This window comes from Puma concolor, chromosome A2 (assembly GCF_028749965.1).
Source record: "Puma concolor isolate L17-30 chromosome A2, mPumCon1.1.hap2, whole genome shotgun sequence".
Taxonomy (NCBI): Eukaryota; Metazoa; Chordata; class Mammalia; order Carnivora; family Felidae; genus Puma; species Puma concolor.
The window spans coordinates 58,334,242-58,359,644 of NC_141668.1; the positions used below are offsets into that span (position 1 = coordinate 58,334,242).

At 36.6% G+C, this 25,403-nt stretch overlaps 1 protein-coding gene across 2 annotated transcripts in view; it reads right to left on the bottom strand.

Annotated features, from left to right (window-relative positions):
* Window positions 1-943: 943 nt before the first annotated feature.
* LOC147583221 (histone deacetylase 9-like) overlaps window positions 944-25,403 on the bottom strand; it is a 198,774-nt gene continuing 174,314 nt past the window's right edge. For both annotated transcript variants that reach the window (XM_086694897.1, XM_086694896.1), the window contains 2 exons: window positions 21,601-21,778; window positions 944-1,191 (listed from right to left, as the gene is read on the bottom strand). In XM_086694897.1, the coding sequence (XP_086551023.1) occupies window positions 1,152-1,191; window positions 21,601-21,778 (218 nt within the window). In that variant the 3' untranslated portion in view covers window positions 944-1,151. The remainder of the gene's footprint in view (window positions 1,192-21,600; window positions 21,779-25,403) is intronic.

A 25,403-nucleotide genomic window follows, 5' to 3' on the forward strand; every position in this document is an offset into this window, starting at 1 on the left:
GTGTCAGAGTTAAAAGAACACATCAAGCCAAACAACTGTTAACCTGAAAAATAAAAATAAAATAAAATAAAATAAAATAAAATAAAATAAAATAAAATAAAATAAAAATAAATGAAAGAAAGAAAGAAAGAATCAAAGAAAGAAAGAAAGACTCAAAGCTCCTAAGTAATTGGGAAAATTATGGTTAATCTTTAGCTTTTCTATAGGAAGGAGGGATGAAAGGTAAAAAGAATGGATGTGATGGAGGAAATAAAATAAAAAGAGAACAAAGTTCTTGATAGATTTGGAACAAAGTAAGACCATCCTCTATGGAGCATATGCTTGAAGTGACTATCATGAGAGCAAGGGATGTAGGAGGCAGATAGAAGACCTCATCCTCAAATACAGTTGCAAATCTCCCATGTGTGAGAACACAGAGAGGGAGGTTAGGGAAATAGGGTTATTTTTCTCAAGAAATGTGACATAAAACATTGCACCATTACATACAGTTTGTGAAGATCCTTTGGCATTTGGACTTTGAGAGACAGCATGGTTTATTCCATTGAACAAAGCCTCATCCCAGTTCCTCCATCTTGAACTCTTACGAGTAAGAGTTGAACCATGTGTTAAAGGCCAAAAAACAAAACAAAACAACCCCTCCCCCACCCCGCAATATGTCAAGAACTGCTATCTGTTCATACCCAAAAGCAAATCCTGTAAGCAATTTAAGACTGACAAAAATGAAATAAAAAAAACTGATCAGAATGTCAGGAATGAATATTTCTTAGGTTTTGCCCAAAATTTTGCTGGCTGTTGTAGCATCCATAATTAACAGTATCTAATGCTGTACTGGATGTTACTAGTTTAAACTTTGGGCGTGGGGGTGGGTCACTCAGCATATTAAAAGTATGCTGGAAGCAGTTTCTTCCAATCATGGTTTACTGTAACTTTAGACTCACAACGGTTATGTTTAAGGAATCTTTAATGCCTTTTCAAGTCCATCCAAAGAACAAGTGAAGCTGCTGTTCAGAATTTTGTGCCCAGTGTTTATGTTACATCGAATCTGTGCCACCCAGGCAGCAGACAAGACATGTCTGAGGGTGCTGGGTGGGGGGATACACAATGATGTCACACACAGGAAATATGGTGGGGGGGGGTGTGTGCTTGGCACTTCACAAGGCTGGCTCCTCTTCCATAGGCTCACCAGCAGTTCTGTAAAAATAAACAGGCAATCAGAATACGGCATAAGAGTACACAATGACATTGTAGATTTTCATGCATAATCAAAGCTGATTTTTCAGCTCTCTCTAATGTTTATTTGTGTTATTCAGTTATCCATAAATAGAGTTTCTTTCCTAGGAAGTATAAACAAATGTCAAGTGGAAAAACATTTTAGATCCAAGCAATCATTGGAAATGTTCCTGTTTATATTAAAACATGTCAAAATATTTTATAAGTCTAGATTCTGAAATGTACATGTTTTGTGTCTAGTACAGTCCAATAATTTATTGAAAAAATTAACTACAATATTTTATTTTAGGAGCAATTACAATGATTTCCTATGGAACCAGTTTGCTAATGAGAGCAAAGGACCCATCTAGCTTCTGGAGGAGCCTCACCAGGGCTCTAGTTTTTGCTTCTGTTCTTTCATAACTGGATTGGCTGCCTGCCGGAGGCATTTCAAATCAAATTCTGAATTTGATTAGTAAATCGCTGCTACAGACCCAACATTTTTACAAGAAATGCTCTATGGAAGTGTGTAAATAGTTTTTATTCGGCATCATCTGTGGGGTGTTCTGCTCAGGCAAAACCAAAACTAATTGCTTGGAAATTTATACTTGATATTTAAACTTAATTTAGTAACACTCTGAGGGTGTTTTAAGGCAAACTTTTAGAATGATTTTTAATTTAGTCAAAAGGACAGATTGTAGGAGAAATCCAAATACATGAGGTAGTTGGACTGTTGAGGAAGACTACTAGGATTTGAGATGCCGAGAGAAGTGAGTTTGAGTCTGAGCTCTGCGATTTGCTAATGTTGTAACTGCTAATGTTGCACTCCCATGAAGCAGTGGCTTCAGGTTCAAAACCAGAGGGAAAAAATGTTCCTTACAGAATTAGGTAAGGTTAAAAAAAAGATACAAACTTGACTTGTAAACAATAAACACTATGAGACATTAGTTATTTAATACTTTGGATCTGTCCCTTTGTCATGTAACATATGCATACAATTGTGTGAATGGTTCAGAGATACAGAGTTATGCCTATGCTACCACAGGAAACTAAGGAAACAATATTTGGATGATGGTTCTCTTTGGATGGTGCAGTAATAGATAGGTGGTTTTCATTTTTTTCATATAGTTTATACTTGCCATGATTCTGTGAGTTACTTTCATAATGGAAAAAAAATGCTATGTTTAAAACAAAGCTGCTCCTGAAGACAAATTAACTATTTAGCCATGTTGTTTTATACATTTATAAGGAAAATAAATCAAGATTTCTATGCATCTATAAATAAAGTAGTTGCCATTAAAAAAAATTTTTAGCGTTTATTTATTTTTGAGAGACACAGAGAGAGAGAGAGAGAGAGAGAGAGAGAGAGAGAGAGAGTGCGAGCAGGAGAGGGGCAGAGAGAGGGAGACATAGAATTGAAGCAGACTCCAGGCTCCGTTGTCAACACAGAGCCCGGCACGGGGCTCCAGCTCATGAACCGAGAGATCGTGACCTGAGCTAAAGTCGGACACTTAACCGACTGAGCCACCCAGGTGCCCCAAGTAGTTGCCATTTTAACTTAGTGTTTTTATAATATCAATGAGATGGTAATAAAAAGGATTTTAATGCATCCTCTAAAGCATGAGAAATATCAGATATTCATTATTTGACATTTCCTAAAGGGGTGCCAAATCAGTCCACGTGAGTACTAAAAAAAAAAATCATTTCTTAGGAAGTTATAGCCTGTCCAAGAGTATACTGGATAAGGAGGTTGTGAGAAAGCATTTAGCATTGTTATATAAGATTAAAAAAAAACTATTTAAATGAGTCATACTCTATTAAAATCTTTCCAAACTAAAATTATCAGCATGCTGAGAAGAAAACTCTAATGGAAACTGAGTTTTCCTATTTTTTTTTAGCTTTATTGAGATCCAACTGACATACAACATTGTATAAGTTTAAGGTGTAGAATGTGATGACTCGATACACAAATATATTGCAAAATGTTTACCACAAACACACATCTTTCACTTCATGTAAGTACCATCTGGTTGTTGTTATGGTAAGAACATTCAAGATTTAATCTCATAGCAACTTTCATGCATACATTACTGTTAATTATAGTCACCTTGCCTTACATTACATCCTTGGAATTGATTCATCTTATAAATGAACGTGTGTACCCTTTGACCGACATTGTCCCATTTCCCCCAACTCCCAGCCCCTGGTAACTAACAATCTATTCTCTGTTTCTATCAGTTCAATGTGGACTTTTTCCAGTTTTACTGAGAAATAATTGACATATATAATTGAATAAGTTTAAGGTGTACAGTATGATGGTTTGGCTTACATATATTGTGAAATGATTATCATAATAGGTTTAGTTAACATCCATCATCTGGGGGCCTGGGTGTCTCAGTTGGTTGAGCGTCCGACTTCAGCTCAGGTCATGATCTCACAGTTCATGGGTTCAAGTCCCGCATCGGGCTCTGTGTTGACAGCTCGGAGCCTGAAGCCTGCTTCGGATTCTGTGTCTCCCTCTCTTTCTGTCTCTCCCCTACTCTTGCTCTTTCTCTGTCTCAAAAATAAACATTAAAAAAAAGAATCCATCATCTTATATACATACTGAGTTCAATAGGTTTAGATTTCACATATAGGTAAGATCATACAAATGAGTATTTATCTTTGTCTGCCTTATGTCACTTAGCCTAATGCCCTCAGGTTCACTCATGCTGAATCTCTTTTATGGCTGAATAATATTCCATTGGAAGTTTATACCACATTTTCTTTATCCATTCATCCATCAATGGAGACAGGTGTTAGGTTGTTTCCTTGTCTTGGCTGTAGTGAGCAATGCTGCAATGAACATGAGAGTGTAGATATTTCTTCAGGATACTGATTTTGTTTCCTCTGGATTATATACCCCGTAGTGAGGTTGCTGCATCACATGGTAGTTCTATTTTTAATTTATTAAGCAATCTCCATCACTAACATTTATTATCTCTTGTCTTTCTCATGCTAGCCGTTTTAACTGATGTAAAATGGTATCTCATTGTGGTTTTGATTTGCATTTCCCTAATGATTAATGATGTTGAACATCTTTTCATATATCTGTTGGCCATCTGTATGTTTTCTTTAGAAAAATATCTGTTCTGGTCCTTTGTCCATTTTTTAATCAAATTATTACTTTTTGCCATTGAATTGTATGAGTTCCATATATATTTTGAATATCAACCCCTTATATATGTATCATGATTTGCAAATATACCATATATCACATATATACATGTGTTTGCAAATATTTTCTATATCATAGGTTGCCTTTTCATTTTGTTGATTGTTTCTTTTGCTGTGCAAAACTTTTAGGTTGATGTAGTTACACATGTTTATATTTTTGCTTTTGTTGCTTTTTCTTCTTTTTGTCATATCCAAAAACTTCATTGCAAAAGACCAAAGTCAAGAAGCTTTTTTCCTTATTTTTTTTCTAAACTATAACTATGTTTATAGTTTCAGGTCTTCATGTAAGTCTTTAATCCACTTCAAGTTAATTTTTGTGAGTGGTGTACGATAGGGTCCAATTTCATTCTTTTTCATGGGAATGTCCAGTTTTCTCAATACCATTTACTGAAGAGATTATTTCCCCTTTGAATATTCTTGGCTCCCTTGGTAATATTAGTTGGCTGTATATGTGAGGGTTTATTTCTGGGCTGACTGTTCTGGTTCATTGGTTTATGTTTGCTTTTATGACAGTGCCATACTGTTTTGACTACTACAGCTTTGAACAGTTTTAACTCAGGATGTGTAATGCTTCCAGCTTTGTTCTTTCTCAAGATTGTTTTGGCTATACAGGGTCTTTTGTCATTCCATATGAATTTGAGGATTTTTTTTCTTCTATTTTTGTGGAAAATGCCATTGGAATTCTGATAGGAATTTCACTGACTCTATAGATGACTTTGGTGTATGGACACTTCCAAAAAGTTAAACCTTCTTTGTGTCATTTTCAGTTTCTTTCATCAGAGTCTTCTTTTTGGTATGTAGATCTTATTTTGTATTCTGCAACTAGCAAACAGAGATAATTTTACTTCTTCTTTTCTTGTTTGGATGCCTTTTGTATCTTTTTCTTCCCTAATTGCTCTTGGTAGGACTTCCAGTACAATGTAGAATAGGAGTGGTGAGAATAGGTACCCTTATGTAGTTTCTGATCTTAGAGGGACAGTATTCAACTTTTACTGTTGAGTATGATGTTAGCTGTGGGTCTGTCATATGGCCTTTATTATGTTGAGGTATGTTCCTTCTATACCTAATTTGTTGAGAGTTTTCATTATGAAAGGATGTTAAATGTTGTCAGTTGTTTTCCCTGCACTTATTGAGAGAATCAGATGATTTTTATCCTCCATTCTATTAATGTGGTGTATCATGGTGATTGATTTGCATATGTTGAACCATCCTAGGGATAAATTCCACTTGATGATGTTGTATTATCTTTTAAATGTGTAGTTGAAATTACTTGGTATTTTGTTGAGGATTTTCACATCAATGTTCATCAGGGGTGTTGGCCTATAATTTTCCTTTTTTTGTAGAATCCTTGTAGTATCTGACTGTGATATTGAGGCAATATGGGGTATATTAAGAGACGTTTGAGAGTATTCTCTTCTTTACGATTTTTTGGACAAGTTTGAGAACTGCTGTTAATTCTTCTTTAAAGGTTTAGAAGAATTCACCAGTGAAACCATCTGGGACTGGAATTTTGTTTGAGAGGTTTTTGATTACTGATCCAATTTCCTTACTCATTATTGGTCTGTTCAGATTTTCTATTTCTTCATGATTCAGTGTTGGTATATTGTATATTTCTAGGAATTTATTAATTTCTTGTAGGTTATCCAATTTGTTGGCATATAACTGTTCATAGTAGTTTCTTATGCCACTCGTATTTATATGGTATTAGTTGTATCCCGTTTCATTAATAATTTTATTATTTGAGTCTTCTTTCTTGGTAAGTCTAGCTAAAGGTTTGTCAACCTTTTTAGTTTTCAAAGAATCAACTCTTAATTTTGTTCATCTTTCCTATTGTTTTTCTATTCTCTATTTCATTTATTTCTGCTGTGATTTTTGTTATGTACTTTCTTCTAGCAACTTTGGGCTTAGTTTGTTTTTTTTCTAGAAGTTCCTTAAGATGTAAACTTGGGTGTTTTGAGATTATTTATTTATTGAGGCATTTACTGTTGCAAATTTGCCTCTTAACACTGCTTTCCCTTTATCCCATAAGTTTTGGTATATTCTGTTTCCATTTTTGTTTGCTTCAAGATATTTATTTCAAGACATTTTTTGATTTTCTTTTGATTTCATCCTTGAACAATTAGTTCAAGAGTGTGTTAAAATTTCCATATATTTGTGAATTTTCCAGTTTTCCCCCTGCAGTTGGTTCAGAGTTTCATACCATTGTGGTGAGAAAACATACTTGGTATAATTTCAGTCTTAAAATTTGCTAACACTTGTATTGTGACATAACATTTGATTTGTCCTAGAGAATGATCCTTGTTCACTTGAGCAAAAATGTATATTTTCCTGCTGTTGGATGAAATGTTCTGTTTATGTTTGTTAGATCCATTTGCTGTAAAGTGTAGCTCAAGTCCAATATTTTCTTACTGATTTTCTCTCTGAATGATGTAACCATTGTAGAAAGTGGAGTACTGAAGTCACCTACTATTATTGTGTTGTTGTATATTACTCCCTTCAGATCCATTAGTATTTGCTCAATTTATTTAGGTGTTACAATGTTGGTGGCATGTATATTTATAATTGTATCCTCTTGATTAGCTGATTTATAATTGTATCCTCTTGATTAGCTGATCCTCTTGATTAGCTGACCTACTTATCAACATATAATGACCTTTGCCTCTTATTACAGTTTTAGACTCAAAATTTATTTTTTGTTACATACATACTGCTACTCCTGCTCTATTCTGTGTTTCCATTTGCATGAAGTGTCTTTTTCATTCTTTGACTCTGAGCCTATGTTTGTCCTTAAAGCTAAAGTAGTCTTTTATAGGCAGTATGTAGATGGTATTGTTTGTTTGTTTAAATTCACTTAGCCATGCTACACCTTTTGACTGAAGAATCTAATCCATTTACATTTAAAATAATTGTTGATAACTAAGAACTTACCATTTTGTTAATTGCTTTCTAGCTGTTTTGTAGTCCCTTTGTTCCTTTCTTCCTTTCTTGATGTCTTCACTTTGAATTGATATTTCTTCTTAGTGGTATATTTTGATTCCATTCTCTTTATCTGAGGTGTACCTACTATAGCTTTTTGTTTTGTGGTTAGTCTGAGGCCTACTTGAAACATCTTGTACATATAACAGTCTATTTAATCTGATAACAACTTAACTTTGCTCACATGCAAAATTCTACCCTTTTACTCCTCCTCCCTACATTTTACGCTTTTTATGTCACACTTTACATCTTTTTATACTATGTATCTGTTAAGAAATTATTGTACCTATATCTATTTTTAATACTTTTGCCCTTTAACTTTTACACTAGAGTTAAGTGGTTAATACAACATCATATTACAGTATTAGAACATTCTGATTCTGACTGTATTCTTACCTTTACTAGTATACAGAATATTTTCATGTTTTCAAGTTATTCAGTATCATTCTTTCTCTTCAGCTTATAAGAACTACTTTCAGCATTTCTTCTAAGGCAGGTGTTGTGTGATGAATTTACTCAGCCTCTGTTTGTTTGGAAAAAGATTTATCTCACCTTCATTTCTGAAGGACCACTCTGCTAAATAAACTATCCTGGTTGACAGTTTTTTATTTTCAGCATTTGAATATACTACCCCACTCTTTCCTGGCTTACAAGGTTTTTGCTGAGAAAACCACTGATATCTTTACTGAAGTTCCCTAGTATGAGATAATTTTTTTTTCTTGATACTTTTAAATTTCTCTTTGTCTTTGATTTAGAGAGTTTTATTATAATGTGTCTTACAGAAGGTCTTTTTTTTTTGGTTTTGTTTTGTTTTGTGGCGAGAGAGAGACAGAGACAGAGAGAGAGAGCGCACACATGAGTGGGGGAGAGGGGGAGAAAGAGATGGAGAAAGAGAATCTCACTACCACGAGATCATGATCAGAGCTGAAATCAGTTGGACACTTAACTGACTGAGCCACCCAGGCACCCCCAAGAATATAATTTTGTATTGGAATTTTGAGCTGACCTATTAGTCTCATGAACCCAGGTTATCTAAATCTTTCCTCAGGTTTGGGAAGGTCAGCCATTACTACTTTGTATTTTTTAAGTTTATTAATTTTGAGGGTGGGAGGGGCAGGAGAGAGGGATAGAGATAATCCCAAGCAGGCTCCACAATGTCAGTGCAGAGCCTGACGTGGGGTTTGATCCCACAAACCACGAGATCACGACCTGAGCAGAAATTGATTTGGACTTTCAACTGAATGAGCCACCCAGGTACCTTAAGCCATTATTACTTTAAATAAGCTTTCTGTCACCTTCTTCTACTGAGATTCCAATAATTCATAATCACTCCTGTGATTACAAGGCCTTCCCAGGGGCACAGCAGTGGAGGCCAATGCTGGGATTCAGGTTAGTGGGGTGCAAGGACACAGCTGAAGGGGCTAGATGCAGTTGAGCCCAATGGTTCAAATCACTGGGTCTGAGTCAGGTTTAGATGTGGGCCTACATGAAACTTTGTGGGCCTTGACTTTTGGAGTATGCTCCTGTGGCTGCAAGGCCTCACCATAGGTATAAACATAGCAGTTGAGGCTAGTGAGTTGGCCAGGAGTGTGCAGGTACAGAGTTGAAGGGCCTAGCTGCACCTGGGCTCAAGAGTTCAGGCCAGAGACAGAAGATAGGGCTGAATCCTGTTCTCTGCCAGTTGTGGGGGCCATGACTGTCAGAATGGACTCCCATGGCTGCAGGGTCTTGCTATGGGTGCACAAGTGGCAGTGGAGGCTGGTGATGGGAGTCAGGCCAGCAGCATGCTGGTGCACAGCTGGAGGGGCAATCCCTGAGTCTGTACATGGTGGTGGATCAATGGCAGGGGTCCAGGTTGGTGTCTTGCACTGGTGCAGCCACAGAAGCTGGGGCTGGCTGCCAGTATAAATCCCACGCTGCAGAGGCATGGGGGACAGAGGGAAGAAATGAGGAGAGACTTGGGAAACTAGATAACATGAACATGAAAACCTCTGGGGTAAAAACCTGGTGTAAAATCTCCAGGGGGTCTGAAGGAGCTGTTTTGGACATTGGTTTCGTCAGCAGTAAAAGCTACTGGGTTCCCTGCAGAGCATGTCACTGGGAACCACGATCACTCCCATTGCATTTCTTTTTTTTTTTTTTTTTTTTTACATTTATTTATTTTTGAGACAGAGAGGGACAGAGCATGAACGGGGGAGGGTCAGAGAGAGAGGGAGACACAGAATCTGAAACAGGCTCCAGGCTCTGAGCTGTCAGCACAGAGCCCAATGCGGGGCTCGAACTCACGGACCATGAGATCATGACCTGAGCCGAAGTTGGTCGCCCAACCGACTGAGCCACCCAGGTGCCCCTCCCATTGCATTTCTGATACTGGTTGTGCCCACACTTCTTCCTTGTTCCAGGCAATCTCTACATGTCTCAGCTTTGCCAGTTCTCTGGGTGGGGTGAAACTGAAGTAGGTCCTTCCTGCAGTGTCCCAAAAGGGTGGGGATGCTGGTCACTCATCCCACTCTCCTCTTCCCAGCAAGGGGAACTCTTTCTAGCTGAGGCCCTCCTGGTGCTGAGTAGTGTCAGTCTGGAGAATGGATGACTCAGGCAAAATGTAGCTGTTCTTCATTCCCTTTTTATGTGGTTATTCTCAGGTTTTCTGTTCCACTGTTCTGCTAAAGTTTGTGAGTAGACTGCTAAGCTCTCCCAGAGCTGTTTTTGTTCATGGACAGGTATCCAATTATTGATCTTTGTTGGGGGAAAAAAGCTCAGGTCTCTGCTCTCCCATAATAGTGACATCATTCCCCCAACCTGAATTTTCCTATTTCTAACCCAAATCTACAATAAGATGATCTTTACCCCCATACCCAGGACTCAATTATGGCTGGAATTTCAGAGACAATAGTATAGACAGAAAACATTCCATGGGTCACAGATGTAAGTAACACATACCTATCCTTGGTGGATGATCTGTGCATTCTTCAGATACATACATGTCCAGCCTAAACTCTGAGGACATGAACAGATGCTTCTCTTCTCTTTCCTCCCTTCAAAATCATTTCATGCTTTGGGGCACCTTGGTGGCTCAGTCAGTTGAATGTCCAACTCTTGATTTCGGCTCAGGTCCATGATCCCAGAGTTGTGGGATCAAGCCCCATGTCTAGCTCCGCACCAAGTGTGAGTCCTGCTTAAGATTCTCTCTCCCTCTCTCTCTCTCTCTCTCCCTCTCTCTGTCTCCTCGACTCATGCACTTTCTCTCTAAAGTAAAAATAAATTATTTCATACTAACCACTTTTTTGGAAATAGTCCACTTACTAATCCCCACCTTCTACTGAATCAAATATGCATCCACATAACTAACCAATTCTCTCTGTGTCTTGCTGCATAGAGATAGTGTTAGTAGCATAGAGATAGTGTTAGTAGCATAGAAAGTTGTAGAATCTCCTGGATTTCAAGGCAAATGCTCTGTGCTTAAGTCCCAGCTCTACCACTTTCTAAAATTTAACTTTGAGCAAGTCAACATTTGTAGAGTCTCAATTTTCTCTTTAAAACTGAAATATTCCTTGACTTGCCCTCAGGGATGTAATTTAAGAGAACATGCTTTATACACTGTAAAGTGTTGAACAATTACAGAAGAACTGTATTATTTACATCTGCCACTGTGATAATTTATAGTATTTCCCTTTTCACATACATAGCTTTCAGTGGAGGTGGTATTGTCTTTATTTAATTCCTATCCCCTAGATATGTTTTATAGTCTACATATTTCTTTAAAAGGATTTTTTAAAAAGAAATCATCTTTGTGAAACACTTAGAAAATGAACTTGGTGAGGAATGACCTTTTAATGTATTTTTTTTTTAATTTTTTTAAACGTTTATTTATTTTTGAGACAGAGAGAGACACAGCATGAATGGGGGAGGGTCAGAGAGAGAGGAAGACACAGAATCCGAAGCAGGCTCCAGGCTCTGAGCTGTCAGCACAGAGCCTGACGCGGGGCTCGAACTCACAGACTGCGAGATCATGACCTGAGCCGAAGTCGGACACTTAACTGACTGAGCCACCCAGGCGCCCCATTAATGTATTTTTTTTTTTTTTTGTGAAACAGTGAGAAGCAATGCTCTGGAAATGTGGGGGCTCCCCACTTCCATAATCAATGTACATATACACCAAGCTTACCTTGATTAGCAAAAATACAGTTGTGGAAAGAGATAGGGAAAGGGAAGAGATGCAATCTTTACATTTTTAAATTTAATTCCATTTGTAAGTAGGTAAGATGCAGATACAGTAAGGTCAACAATACGTATAAAATAAAACCTCCAAAGATAAATTTTAGTACAATAGTTTGGCTAATTGGAAGACATAAACTTCTACTCTAGCCAGCCAACTTAACAGTGAACACTGATGATTCTCTGTCAATAAAGGGTGAAGATTACATATATTTAAGAGAAGGATCTGTTCAGTCCAGCAATCACAGGTTAAGATAACTTACAAAAATATAAAGCAGAAAGTAAACAATTTAACTTGAGAAAATATATAGCATAAATTTAAATTCTTGTATTTGCCTTACATTCCTGTACATTTCCCAAAATGTATTTCATTTCCTATGATTTTTAAAACAGTATTTATTTGTTTATATGAATAATGTCATTTAGTAATATGTGTTTTCTCTTGTTTCATTGACTTGTTTGAATCCATTATCTTACTCTTTCTTCCTCCTTCAAGGCAGACAATCTAATGCCTGTTATGTACATTATTTTGTTTGTAGGGTACTCTTCAGAGCTATATATTATTGTTTTGTGAGCATATATTTTTATTTTATGTAATTAATATATTTATATATTTACATATTATGTATAAACTTACATATTTATATATATTATATATAATATATATATATATTATATATATAATTTCTGTTGCTTAATTTTCTCACTTAGTTCTGCATTTACTAGATCTATCCATGCAGTTATGTTTATCTAGTCTGTCACTGCCAAGTACTACATGGTATCTCCATTATATATATATCTATATATCTATATGTATCTATCTATCTATCTATCTATCTATCTATCTATCTATATATATATATCTGCCACATTTTAACTATTTCATTCTCCCAATAATGGACCCTAGGTTTGACTCCCTCTGTCTACCCACCATGAATAAAACTGTAGTGAACTTCCTACTATATATATACTTTAATGACTTTAGACAAGACCATCTTCAGAAGCAGGATTACTAGTTAATATGCTTTGTGTATAGTAAATAGTACTAAACTGCTTTCCAGAATGGCTGCCACACTTACCTTCCCACAGCTCCCAAAGCTCCACATGTCTACTAATTCTGGCACTCTACAGTTTACTGAATCTTTCACTGATTCAAATTATAATTACTGCATGTCTATTATGCACCCTGGCTCTGTTCTAGGTACTACAAGTATTGAGGAGACAGAAAATAGAACAGGGGTACCTGACCTAATTTGGGGATTGATGGTCAGTGAATATTCTCCAAGAAGAGGAAGTGATATTTGATCTGAATTTTTTGGATAAGTGGAAGAAAATGGAGAGGCCAGTACATGGTCAAGTGGGAAGAAAGGGAAGAAAAGTATTCCAAACAGTATGGAGTACATGTGCCAAGGGGCATGATATTAACATGAATATAGGTCTTTGGAAAAAAATATAAAAACCACAGTAAGATACCATTACATATCCGCTAGAAAGGCTAAAATTATAGACTGATTTTACAAAGTGCAGGTGAGGATATGAAGTAATTGGAGTAGTCATTCATTGCTGATGGGAATGAAAGATGGCACGACCATTTTGGAGAGCAGTTTGGAAATGTATTACAAACACATGGCTTCCCTACACCCTGGCGATTCTATTCCTAGGTATATATCAAAGAAAATTGAGTGCTGTGTTCACAAAATAAAAACTTGTACAAAAATTTCATAGAGACTTAGGTTCCTCAAAAAATTAAAAATATAATTACCATATGATCCAGCAATTCCAGTTCTGGGTATATATCCAAAAGAATTGAAAACAGGATCTTGAAGAGATAATTGCATACCATATTCATTGAAGCATTATTCGCAGTGTCCAAGAGGTGGAGGCAACCTAAATGTCCATTAATAGACGAATGATAAAGACAATGTGGCATATGCCTACAATGGAATGTTATTCAGCACTAAAAAGGATAGAACCTAATCATATACTACAATATGGATGAACCTTGAGGACATTTTGCTAAGTGAGGTAAGCCAGTCACAAAAGGCAAATACTGCATATTCCACTTATATGAGGTATCAAAAGCAGTTGAATTGTTAGAAACAGAAAGTAAAATAGTGGTTTGCAGGAGCTGGGGAATAGGGGAAAGAGAAATTGCTGTTTAATAGGTATAGACCTTTAGTTTTGCAAGATGAAAAAATTCTAGAGATATGTTGCACAATAATGGGCATACAGTTAACACTACTGTATACTTAAAAATGGTTCAGAAGGAAAATGTTATGTTACATGCTTTTTACCACAATAAATTTTCATAGCTTTATTCATAATAGCCCTAAATGGCAGAGGACCTGAGTAGACATTTTTCTAAAGAAGACACACAGATGGTTGACAGGACATGACAAGGTGCTAAATGCCCAGTAATCATCAGGTAAATGCAAATCAAAACCACAATGAGATACCATCTCATACATGTTAGAATGGCTATTATCAAAAAGACAACATATAACAAATGATGGCAAGGATGAGGGGAAAAGAGAACCCTTATGCACTGATGGTGGGATTGTACATTGGTGCAGCCACTATGAAAACATTTTATGGGAGTTCCTCAAAAAAATGAAAATAGAACTGCTATATTATGATCCAGCAATTCCACTTCTGGGTATTTATCAAAGGAAATGAGAAACTGACTTGAAAAGATATATTCAGCCCCATACTCACTGCGGTATGATTTAAAATAGCCAAGACATAAAAGCGACCTAAGTATTTATTAGTGGATGAATGGATAAAGAAAATGTGGCACAATGGAGTATTATTCAGCCACAAAAAAGAAGAAAATCTTGGCATTTGTGACAACTTGGATGGACCTTGAGGACATTATGTTAAGTGAAATAAATCAGACAGAGAAAGCAAATACTGTATGATCTCACTTACCTGTGGAATCTTACACAAACCTCTGAACTTACACATACAGAGAGCAGACTGGTAGTTGCCAGAGATGAGGGTAGGGGTAAGAGGAAGGTAAAATGGGTAAAAGTGGTCTAAAGGTACAAACTTCCAATTATAAAATAAATAATTCCTGGGGATGTAAAGTACCTCATAGTAACTATAATTAATATCACTGTGGTTTTTGTTTGAAAAATGTTAAGAGAATACATTTTAAGGGTTCTCATGACAAGAAAAAAATTATAACTATGTGTGCTAATGGATGTTAACTAGGGTTATTGTGGTGATTATTTCACAAAATATACATATATTAAATCATTATGTTTTATACCTAAAATATAATGCTACATGTCAATTATGTCTCATTAAAAAGCCCCAGAGAAATAAATTAATAGCCCCACGTAGGTAACAAGCCAAACGCCCACCCACAGGATAGACAGCTTATGGTGTGTTTATACAGGAGGATACTGCACAGTAACAAAAATGAACAAGCTACTGACTATATGGGTCTCAAAAGTATTATGCTTAGTGGAGTAAAATAAGACAGACAAAAATCTGAATGACCTACTGATTCCCTTTAAATTAAACTTAATGTTTGGCAGAACTAATCTACAGTGTTGAAACTATTTTAAAAAACCAAAAAACCAAAAAACCAAAAAACAAAAAAACCGAATTACCTCTGGAGGAAATGGCGTTGACTAAGAGGCACAAGGCAACTTGCTGGCTGAGGAAAATGTTCTTGATCTTGTTCTGAGTGATGTTCATTTGAGTATGGAATAGGTAAAAAAAAAATCTGTTTGTGCATACTAGTATATGTAAGGTACGTTCCAGTTTGAAAAAAAAAAAATGAAATATCGCTTCTCGGCCTTTTGGCTAAGATCAAGTGAAAAAAATGAAATAAGTTCACTGATCATGGAGGCTTATGAGTCCTGTTAAGAATGATAATGCTAATGGAATGGAATGGAAAGGCAATGAAGGGTTTTAAGCCGAGGCATGACAGGATTTGCTCTCCAGTTGTTTTGTTTTGTTTTGTTTTGAAGAGCTCCCAGATTGCTCCATAGAAACTGGATTAGAAAGGAAGCAAAAATGGATATGGGAACTAGTAAGGAAACTACTATAAGAGTTTGGACAAGAGATGAAGGTACTTTGGACTCAGTGTTGGCAGTAGAAGTTTAAAAAAGTAGATGGTTTGCTCAAGCTATTGTCTCTATCTCAAGATACATTTCTTCTTATTTACTAGGTGAAATCCTATATATTTTCCTACCCTGGCTCAGTTGTTCTGCTCTGTGATTTGTTTCCCATTTCTTGGTCTGTGTTAGCTCTTCTTTTTTTTCTACAGCTCAATATAGCAAATTACTTGTCACTTATTATAGTTGGTTACTCATGTCTAATCCTATGGTAGGAAGAATAATAGCCTCCAATGGTGTCTATGTTCTAATCCTGGGAAGCTGTGAATATAGTCACTTTGCATGGCAAAACTGACTTTGAAGATGTGATTAAAGTTAAGTACCTTGAGATGAAGAAATTATCTTAATTATCCTAGTGGAGCTAATCTAATCATGAGTCTTCCAAAGCAGGGAATCTTTCCCAGTTTATAAGCCAGCTTTCCCAGCTTTCTTCTTTCAGTCAGATAGAGATGTGATAAGTGAAGAAAGGTCAGCAGGATGTATATCTGCTGGTTTTGTAGATACAGAAGGGGGTCATGAGCCAAGGAATACAGGCAGCCTCTAGAAACTGGAAAAGACAAGGATGCAGATTCTCTCTTAGGTCCTCCAGGAAAGGACTCAAGCCCTGCTAACCTCTTGATTTTAGCCTAGAGACTTGTCAGCCTTCTGACCTTTCTGTCATATTAAGCCACTGATTAATTTTACAGTAATTTTTAAAGCTAGCAATAGAAAAGTAATAAAATCCTCAAGTATATGAACATTTTGGGGACTGTGAGGAAGCTTTGTGACCCTGAATCTCAACACTTTGTCCAGCACATACAGAATAATCAGATGTGTTTAAAGAATGAATGGACTGGATATTCTCTTTCCTCATTCCGCAGATTGGAGGATAATCCTGTAATCTGTCAGCATCACTCCCATGTTTGTCTCCCTCCCTAAATACAATTCCTTTCTCCATTCAGGAAGATACTTTGCTGCCTCCTCCCTCCTTTATTGTATTTATTCAGTCAATCCATCTTTATGATATGAGTACTATGGTTTCTAGTTATCTGAAAATTGACATTGTCAATTAGTCCTATTAAAAATACATATAAAATAAACATTTTGAAAACTCTTATAAAAATATAAAAATACTAATTCTCTCACAAAACATAGTAAATCGAGAGAGACAAGAATTGCTAAGGTATCATTACAAAATGTTGCCATTTTCACAGTATTTCATCTTCTCTCTTTGGATTCATTCATTCATTAAGTATTTATTTATTACCTACAATGTATTAGGCATTGTGAAAGTCTTGAGTTAAGTCAGCTAATTACAGATTAATGAACTCAACCAATTTATTGCTTAGAGATTATTTGTCAATCCCTTGTGTTTAATGACTGTACTACTGATTTAACCTATGAACAGTCAGCCATAGATGCCCAGGTACAGCCTCTATATTCTAATATACATCACTGGATGATGAACTATGTATTAAAGGAGGCAAAAATAAATTGTGGAAGAAGAAAAATGATGGGAAAAATAATGAAACCAATCTGTACTGAGTATTTACTATGTATTAGGTATTGTGTTAAGATGTACTGTTTCATTTTCTCCTCAAAACCCTATGAAATTTTCCCTTCATTTTAAATACAAGGAAAACAATGCCCAGGGAGATAAGTAACTTGCCTGAGACCACACAATTATTAAGTTGGTGCTGGGATTTGAATCTGTGCAAGCTGATTCAGACTCTATTCATCCTTTGTAGTGTTAAGAAGAAAAGAGTGAAGGAGTAGAGATGAAGATGAAATGATAGGAAGCTGAAGTTATCATGTGATCTTATTTTACTTATAGTCCCATTCAAATGTGCTTTTTCCTTAGAAAACACTTCTTTTAAGAATTCAGAAGGAACCCTAAAATATATAAATGGGCACTGGGTTGAACCCTAACATGCTAAGTCAGACTTTAAACATACCCTGTGACCATATGATAGGCACCAAAAAACAGAGATAAAATATGGTCCCCAAAAAGAAGAGGAAAAAGAAGAGAAGAAGGGACAGATTATCCTTCCTTTTACCAGGAGCTTCCAAATCGTTAGCCCACTTAGCCCATTTTTCAACTAAGATTTTGTTGACACTGGATGAAAATTCAGAATAAAATTTATATTGGAATGTTTGCTTGGTTAGATAAACAAGTGCTCAAAATAATGGCATCATAGAAAAAAAATCAGAAAACTGCATAATTTGTGCAATATTTAGCTTTAGAAGCCTTGGAGATATAATCCTAAAGAACAGAAAACAAAGTTGTGTTTCTAGGAATACTAGACATGAATGTGTCTTTAATAGTAGTCTATATTTCTATATAAATATTCAGATACAGAAAAATGTGGTTGAAAATGTCCTTGGCACTAGTGATAGGCCATTCACTATCACCGTGATAGGGAGATGATACTTGGGATTTTCCAATTTATCGTTATACATTTTTTATACTCATGAGTAAGACAGTTATTCAAAAAACAAAATGGCTACGCTTAGAATCATATATTTTCTCATACTTCTGTATTATATAATGACTTGAAACCATCTCATGAGAAAAGCTGCCAAAATTAGAAGACTAAATAATTAAATAAACAACCAGATTGGAATGTATTAAGAAAATCTAACTTGGTTCACACTATAATCAACAGGTCAAACTGACATTTGAAAAATATAACTTTCAGGGTACCTGGGTGGCTCAGTCGGTTAAGTGTCTGACTCTTGATTTTGGCTCAAGTCTTGATCTCACAACTGTGAGATCAAGACCTGCACCCAGCTCTGTGCGGATAGCATGGGCCTGCTTACAATTCTCTCTCCCCCTCTCTCTTCCCCTCCTCTGCGCATGCTCACATGCTCTCTCTCTCTAAAAAATAAATAAACATAAAAAAAAAAAAGAAAAGAAAATGTAACTTTCAGTTTCTGTTTTGGTTTAAAAAAAGAGAAAGAGACACTCAGGAATTCTGGATTGTAACTGTGTTCCTGATAACTGAATAGTTTATCATCCTGAAGTTTTGATTGTCAGAGAGAGATTTTTCTTGATTTTCAGCACAGCCTGAACTGGTATCCAAGAATAAACCTGAATACTGCACTGACCTTTTCAAAGTAGAAGCATTTGAAACAGATATCCAACCAATGCAAACTATAATCTTTTAAAGGTGAAGTCTCCTAGCAAATAAGAAGAAACCTAAAATCATAGTTCTCTCTTCTAAGTGACCAGGTCTATCTATTTAAATAATCTTTGAACATATAACTGGGCCCCTTTCATTTTTTTGTCTTTTTTTTTTCTGGTCTGCTATTGCTTTCTTTCTCACTCGAGTCCTTTGCCACCTGAAAACCATGTTTTGAAAACTGTATTTCAGTTAATCATCTCTAAAATGAATCCTCACATATCAGCCTTTTTCTAATAATTTATTCTTCATGGTCCATCAATAAGTTGTAAAAAATGAAATAACTGTTTGCAATGTGTTGTCATCTCCCTTTTGCCCCCCACCCCCCATCCAAGAAAAATGAACAAAAAATACTTACAATGGTTCTTAGCCAGGAGCATTTTATCCCTTATTCACTAGTGGTAAATGAGTCAGATATGAGTTGGCCAGGAAAAGAGCTGCTTTACCCAAAATCTTAGTACAAAATGAGTCATCTCACTCCAAACACCAATATATCCTCCAAAATAACTGGCAAGAATTTCCTATAAAAAGAATCTTGCCTTCACTCTTTTCCATTCATTTAGCATTCTGATTTTTCTAATTTTTTAATTTCCTGTGTACTTATAATATTACATTTATAACAAAGGCCCAAGAACATTTCCATCTTTTTATCTCATTCTGAAAGTCTTCTTTCCTGTATTGAGTAGGGAGACAATTCTAATAGCATGCCCCTGAAAAGAACAAATGTGCTGTGGCTTTCAAGGGTTCTCTGTCTCTGACTCTCTCTGATGAAATTCATGCATGGTTCAATAGAAATGCAAAAGCCAATTCTAGAAGAAGTTTTCTTTTCCTCTGCTGAAAAAGTGAGTGCAAAGCCTTGGAAAATATTTCAAGCAAAACTACTTTTCTTTCCATAAGAAAAATCAATCAAAATAGATACAGTGTGTTTCATACTGGTAAACAAACATGAATCCAGGTCACAAGCGTAAACTCTGTTTTCCCTACACATCAGAACATTCCCATTCTCATTCTCTCTCTGCTATCAGAGGAAGCTTAAAAATCACTGTGAGCTCTTAAAAAAAAATCACTGAGAACTCAAGCCAGGGTTAAGTCCCCACTGATTAACAGAAGTCAAACACATTATTTACCTGAGGATAAGCAAGCATACTTATAGAGAGAATTCATGCCAAAGTTCTGAGATTGTTTTTACTACTTGGGGCTTATAACATGACTTATCATTCTTAATTATTCTAAGCAAAATTATTTACAATTCATTTCACTCAGGTTGGAATTTAGCTTCATTTCTCTATATTAAATGAATTCTAAAGAACAAATATATTCCTTTTATATCCAACACTAACAGATGTTTAGTTTGCTCAGTTTTATAGTCCTCCGATGACAGACAACTAACTGCATTTGGCTTTGGGAATAATTGCAACACCTTTGCATTATGAACTTGGTTTGGTTCTTAGCTGGGAACTGCAGGGGGTTAGTTCATATTATCGAAGAAGTGAAATAAGTTTTCCCTTTATGCTCCAGATGCCCATATGAAGATGCCTTCTAATATAGTATTATACAACTTTTTTTTTTTTACAGGTAATCTGGTCTTAAATGGTTATAGTAAGAAAAATACTTGCATAAAAATGAAATATTTTATTCAATGCATCTCCTGCTCTTCACCAAAGCAAGATGTTAAATCCATTAAACTCTGAATGTCCAGTAAAAGTAAGAAAGCTAAAACGGTTCAAATTTGCACATTCTTGGGAAAATTGCCAACTAGGTACTAGGTAGCAGGATTTGTATAATTAATGGTGATGTTATTGACAGAGGGAATATGATTTCCTTCTCAGAAGCATTTTAAAAGTGCAAGCTGGAAGAGCTTTAGTAAAGCCTCACCTGATTCGTTTTTAAATTGAGAAAATGTGACTTTGAAGCCAGCTACAGAAAGCACCAATGTTAATATATGTACATTTGTGATGGATTTGGTTCTGGCAGACTTAAAAGAAATCTTGAATGTAACACTGTCTGTATGATAGGATGATGAACACCAAAATGCACAAACCAACAAGCGTTTCTCAGAAGGAGAATAAGCAAACTCAATCTTAGGTTAACCTTATTTTTCTTTTCCTGAAAGCTATACTCATATGAAGACTGACTGGATTCAACTTCTTATCATAAGATAGAATAAAATCAGACTGAAGAGTCCACACATTCCTTTTCACACACTCCCATCTCCTTTGTAGGCCACTTGTATCTTTATCCAGTCCTCGTACCACAAGAATAGTCATATAAGGAGCTCGTACATGTTTAGGTTTTCTAAATTATTGACTAGTAATACCTCCAACTACTGCTCTCGTTTTTTCACTTTGTTATAACAGTAATTTCAAAATGATGATAGAAAAAGAATATCTGGAAGATGAGAGATAACTAAGAAGTAAAGCCCACAAGCAGCTCTTTCCATAATGATCTGCACTAAATTACTCAACAAGGAGTGATTTTTCTCACCATGTATCTCACGCCCTCTATTTCTCTGTGAACTGCAACCACATGCTCTAGTTCTGTGTTTCCCACTAAGAATGGAATTCTTGGTGGCCTATAGTGTGTGCTGTGGCATCTGTGGCTTTGGAGAACACAGGTGGTGGAAGTGGAGGAGACAGGAGAAGGAAAGCCTGGAGAGAGGTTCACAAATGCTAATGATGAGCCTGGATGTTACTGACCTTAATGACTCCCCCATCTTGGATCCATACCTGCTGTCTTCTGAAGCAAAGGGCTGTTCTACATCTACCGTCAGGGAGGCCATGGCAGAAACGGTCTCCGTCTCCTCTTGCAACTGTGCCCCAGCCAAAGCACAGCCCCTTGGCACAGCCACCATCCTAACTGACTTCCAGTACTTGCCTAGAAAAAAAATGCATCATATTTTAATAGGAATTTTAGAGCAGTATTAATCAGACTACTTATATAGGTCCAACTCAGAGCAGTTGTTGAGTTAAAATTATCTATGCTATACATAGCTGTAATTTGGTTTCTTAAATATTATGATTAAGCCTTTTTCTCAGTCTAAGACTGCCAAGTTGTGAAGTGCTCATAGTCCCCAGCCTGAGTCTCTCCCTTGCTTAGAGGGTAATAAAGTGAGGAATAATCCATGGTCTAATGAACTCACTATCAGACTGGCAGTTGTCTCCACAATCAAGTAAGCAAACCCCGGGCATTGTGCCCCCTGGGAAATCCTTAAGAGACTGGGAGGTAGAAGTCTCATGGAGAAACTGAATGAAATAGTAATGTTAAAAATTGCTATTGAGCCAATACCTTTTTATAAAAAAATGAGGTTAGAATATTAAAGAAAAAGAAAAGCCCCAAAATGCCAGCATGAATTGAATGGCAACTTTGCCAGAACAATCAGGTTTGTTAGTCCTGGATGTTCTTTCTTTCTTAACCCCAGGGTGTGTACTAGAACAATAATTGATTTAAAACTTTAATATATGCACTGGTTGATGTTGGCACCCTTCCTCATGTCATACGGAAGTTTCATTTTTTGAGGAGGGGAAGGGGAATGAGGAAAAGAGGAGGTCATTGCATGAAAACATGCCAGTGGGATAAATATGAAAAAGCAGAGTCAATGGCCTTCTTGAAGCCCCTAAGCTATTCTGCGTGTGTGTGTGTGTGTGTGTGTGTGTGTGTGTGTGTGTGTGTGTGAAGTATTGAGTCATCTCAAATCAAAGCAGGAGAATATTCCTAGGTGCTGACATGACTTACCAGGTTAGAACTATCTCTGCAGCCTGACGAATTAGGAAAGAATTTGGCATGCAGAGTTTGCTTACTTCAAAAAAAAAAAAAAAAAAAAAAAAAACAGAAAAAAAAGTTCTACTAGAATAGAAAAGACAAATGGATGGGGCACCTGACTAGCTCAGTCGGTTGAGTGTTCAACTCCTGATTTCGTCTCAGGTCACGATCCTAGGGTCATGGGATCACGCCCTGTATCAGGCTCTGTGCTGAGTGTGGAGCCTGCTTAAGATTCTCTCTCTCTCTCTCCCTCTGCCCATCTCCCCTGTTCATGCTCTCTCTAAAATAAAATTTAAAAAATAAACTAAAAATTAAAAAAAAAAAAAAAAGAAAAGGCAAATGGATGAATGCTGGATTGGGAACGAAGATAACTGGGTCCAGGACCACTTCATTTCTGCTTCTCATAACAGGGGAAAGATCTCAAATCCCTTCCAGTTCTAACATTTTTTAATCTGCCTCTCCCTATCTTATTGCTTCACAAAGGAATGGATATCATGTTAGGGGAGAAGACCCAATCTCCCAATCACTTCTCATTTAGTTGTCTACTACAATGTTACTTGTTGTGATCACTTATTCTGACCAAAGTATGAGAATCATAAAGCTTTCAACTAGGACCAAATGATAGCAATTCTAACTGTGAATGAACCCACAAACTAACATTTTTTTTGAAAGCTAAGACTGTGCTAGATGTTGAGGACATAAAGATTCTTCCCTCACACCAAGAAATTTGTGGTCTAAATGACAATTCTGTGTGGAAACTGCCCATGTGATCCTGAGAGGAACTAAGTGGAATATATACTTATGATGATGGGAAAATGAGAGAAGAGTTGCCAGAAAAAACAACACTTGACTGAGTATTTGAAAGACCATCAGAAGTTAGTCAACATTAAATAGAGGGAGGCAAGTAACCCTGGAAGAGGAAATAGTACACACAGATGTGCAGAGACTGGAATCTCATGTCTCTGTGTTGTTGTTATTGTTGTTGTTGTTGTTGTTGGCGGTGGTGGTGGTGGAGGGGGTTACAAAGTCCATTGCTAGGCACAACTGGAGCATTTGGAAAAGTCTTGAGTGTGATGAAGGAGACTGTTGTTGTAGACATAGGTTAATTAACACACTGTCTTGAATAACATGTGAATGATGTTGGACTTCAACCTGTAGGTGAAAAGGGGCCATTTTAAGCAGAAGAGGCAGGGAATCAGGTTTAAGTTTTTAAAAGATCCCTCTGGACAGATCTTGGATGATGAATTGGAAGGTGATGAGAGTGGTGGCAGGAAAACCAATTTCACATCTTGGCAAAAATCCAGGTGGGAAATGATGATGTCTAAAACTAAAAGGAAGTGACAGAAAGAAATGAGGGAATGGAGTAAAGAGAGGTTTAGGAGGTAGGTAATGAAATGTATCTTGGCTTATTATTTAGGGCACCCCTACCTCTCTCAACTTTGAAAGATGACTCTGATTTGACAATTCCATTCCAAGACCCTAAGTTTTCTAGTTTACAATGTCATTATAATCTTATTCAAGTTGGAAATACCATATTCCACCTCTAAGTGCATCCAGTTGTAATGAGTTTCACAAAATATTATTTTTGATTTTTTTATTAAAAATTTTTAGGGGCGCCTGGGTGGCGCAGTCGGTTAGGCGTCCGACTTCAGCCAGGTCACGATCTCACGGTCCGTGAGTTCGAGCCCCGCATCGGGCTCTGGGCTGATGGCTCAGAGCCTGGAGCCTGTTTCCGATTCTGTGTCTCCCTCTCTCTCTGCCCCTCCCCCGTTCATGCTCTGTCTCTTTCTGTCCCAAAAATAAATAAACGTTGAAAAAAAAATATTAAAAAAAAATTTTTTTTAAATTTTTTTTAAGAGAGAGAGAGAGTGCAAGGGAAGAAGGGGCAGAGAGAAAAAGGGAGACAAAGAATCCGAAGCAGGCTCTAGGCTCTGAGCTGTTGGCACAGAGCCCGACACGGTGCTCAAACTCATGAACTGTAAGATCATGACCTGAGGGGAAGTCGAACTCTTAACCAACTGAGCCACCCAGGCACCCCAACACAAAATATTACTACTAAACATTATTTTAGTTCAGGATATTCAGAAAATTGGTGATGCTGGATGACATCCTTTCCTTTTTCTCTAGAGTGACTAATATGGGGCCTCTGACAAACAACAACAGGTAGCAGGTGGTTTATGGGTTAAATTATGTTTTATACACTATATGAAAGAGAAACTTGCATTAATTAACTCCTAATATGTGCCAAGGAGTATGTTAGATGTTTTCACATTCATAATTTATAATTTCATTTAATCCTCATAACAATTATGATGCAATATTAGGTAATTGTTCTAATTTTTTTGGTAACATTTATTTATTTTTGAGAGACAGAGAGAGATAGAGCATGAGCAGGGGAGGGGCAGGGAGAGAAGGAGACACAGAATCCAAAGCAGGCTCCAGGCTCTGACATGGCGCTTGAACCCACAACCTGTGAGATCATGACCTGAGCCAAAGTATGACGCTTAACCGACTGAGCCACCCAGGTGCCCCTGTTGGGTAACCTTTCTAAAGTCACATGGCTAGGAAGAAGAAAAGCTGAAATCCTCATCCAGGATTGACTCCAAAATATCTCTTGCTCTGTACTCTGTTGTCCTCCTTTATTCAGTCCTCCTCTACCCTCTTTCCACTATACATAAAAACATAAAAAAGGACTCAATCTATAAAAATACCAACTTAAAAGAATTATTTATATTATATA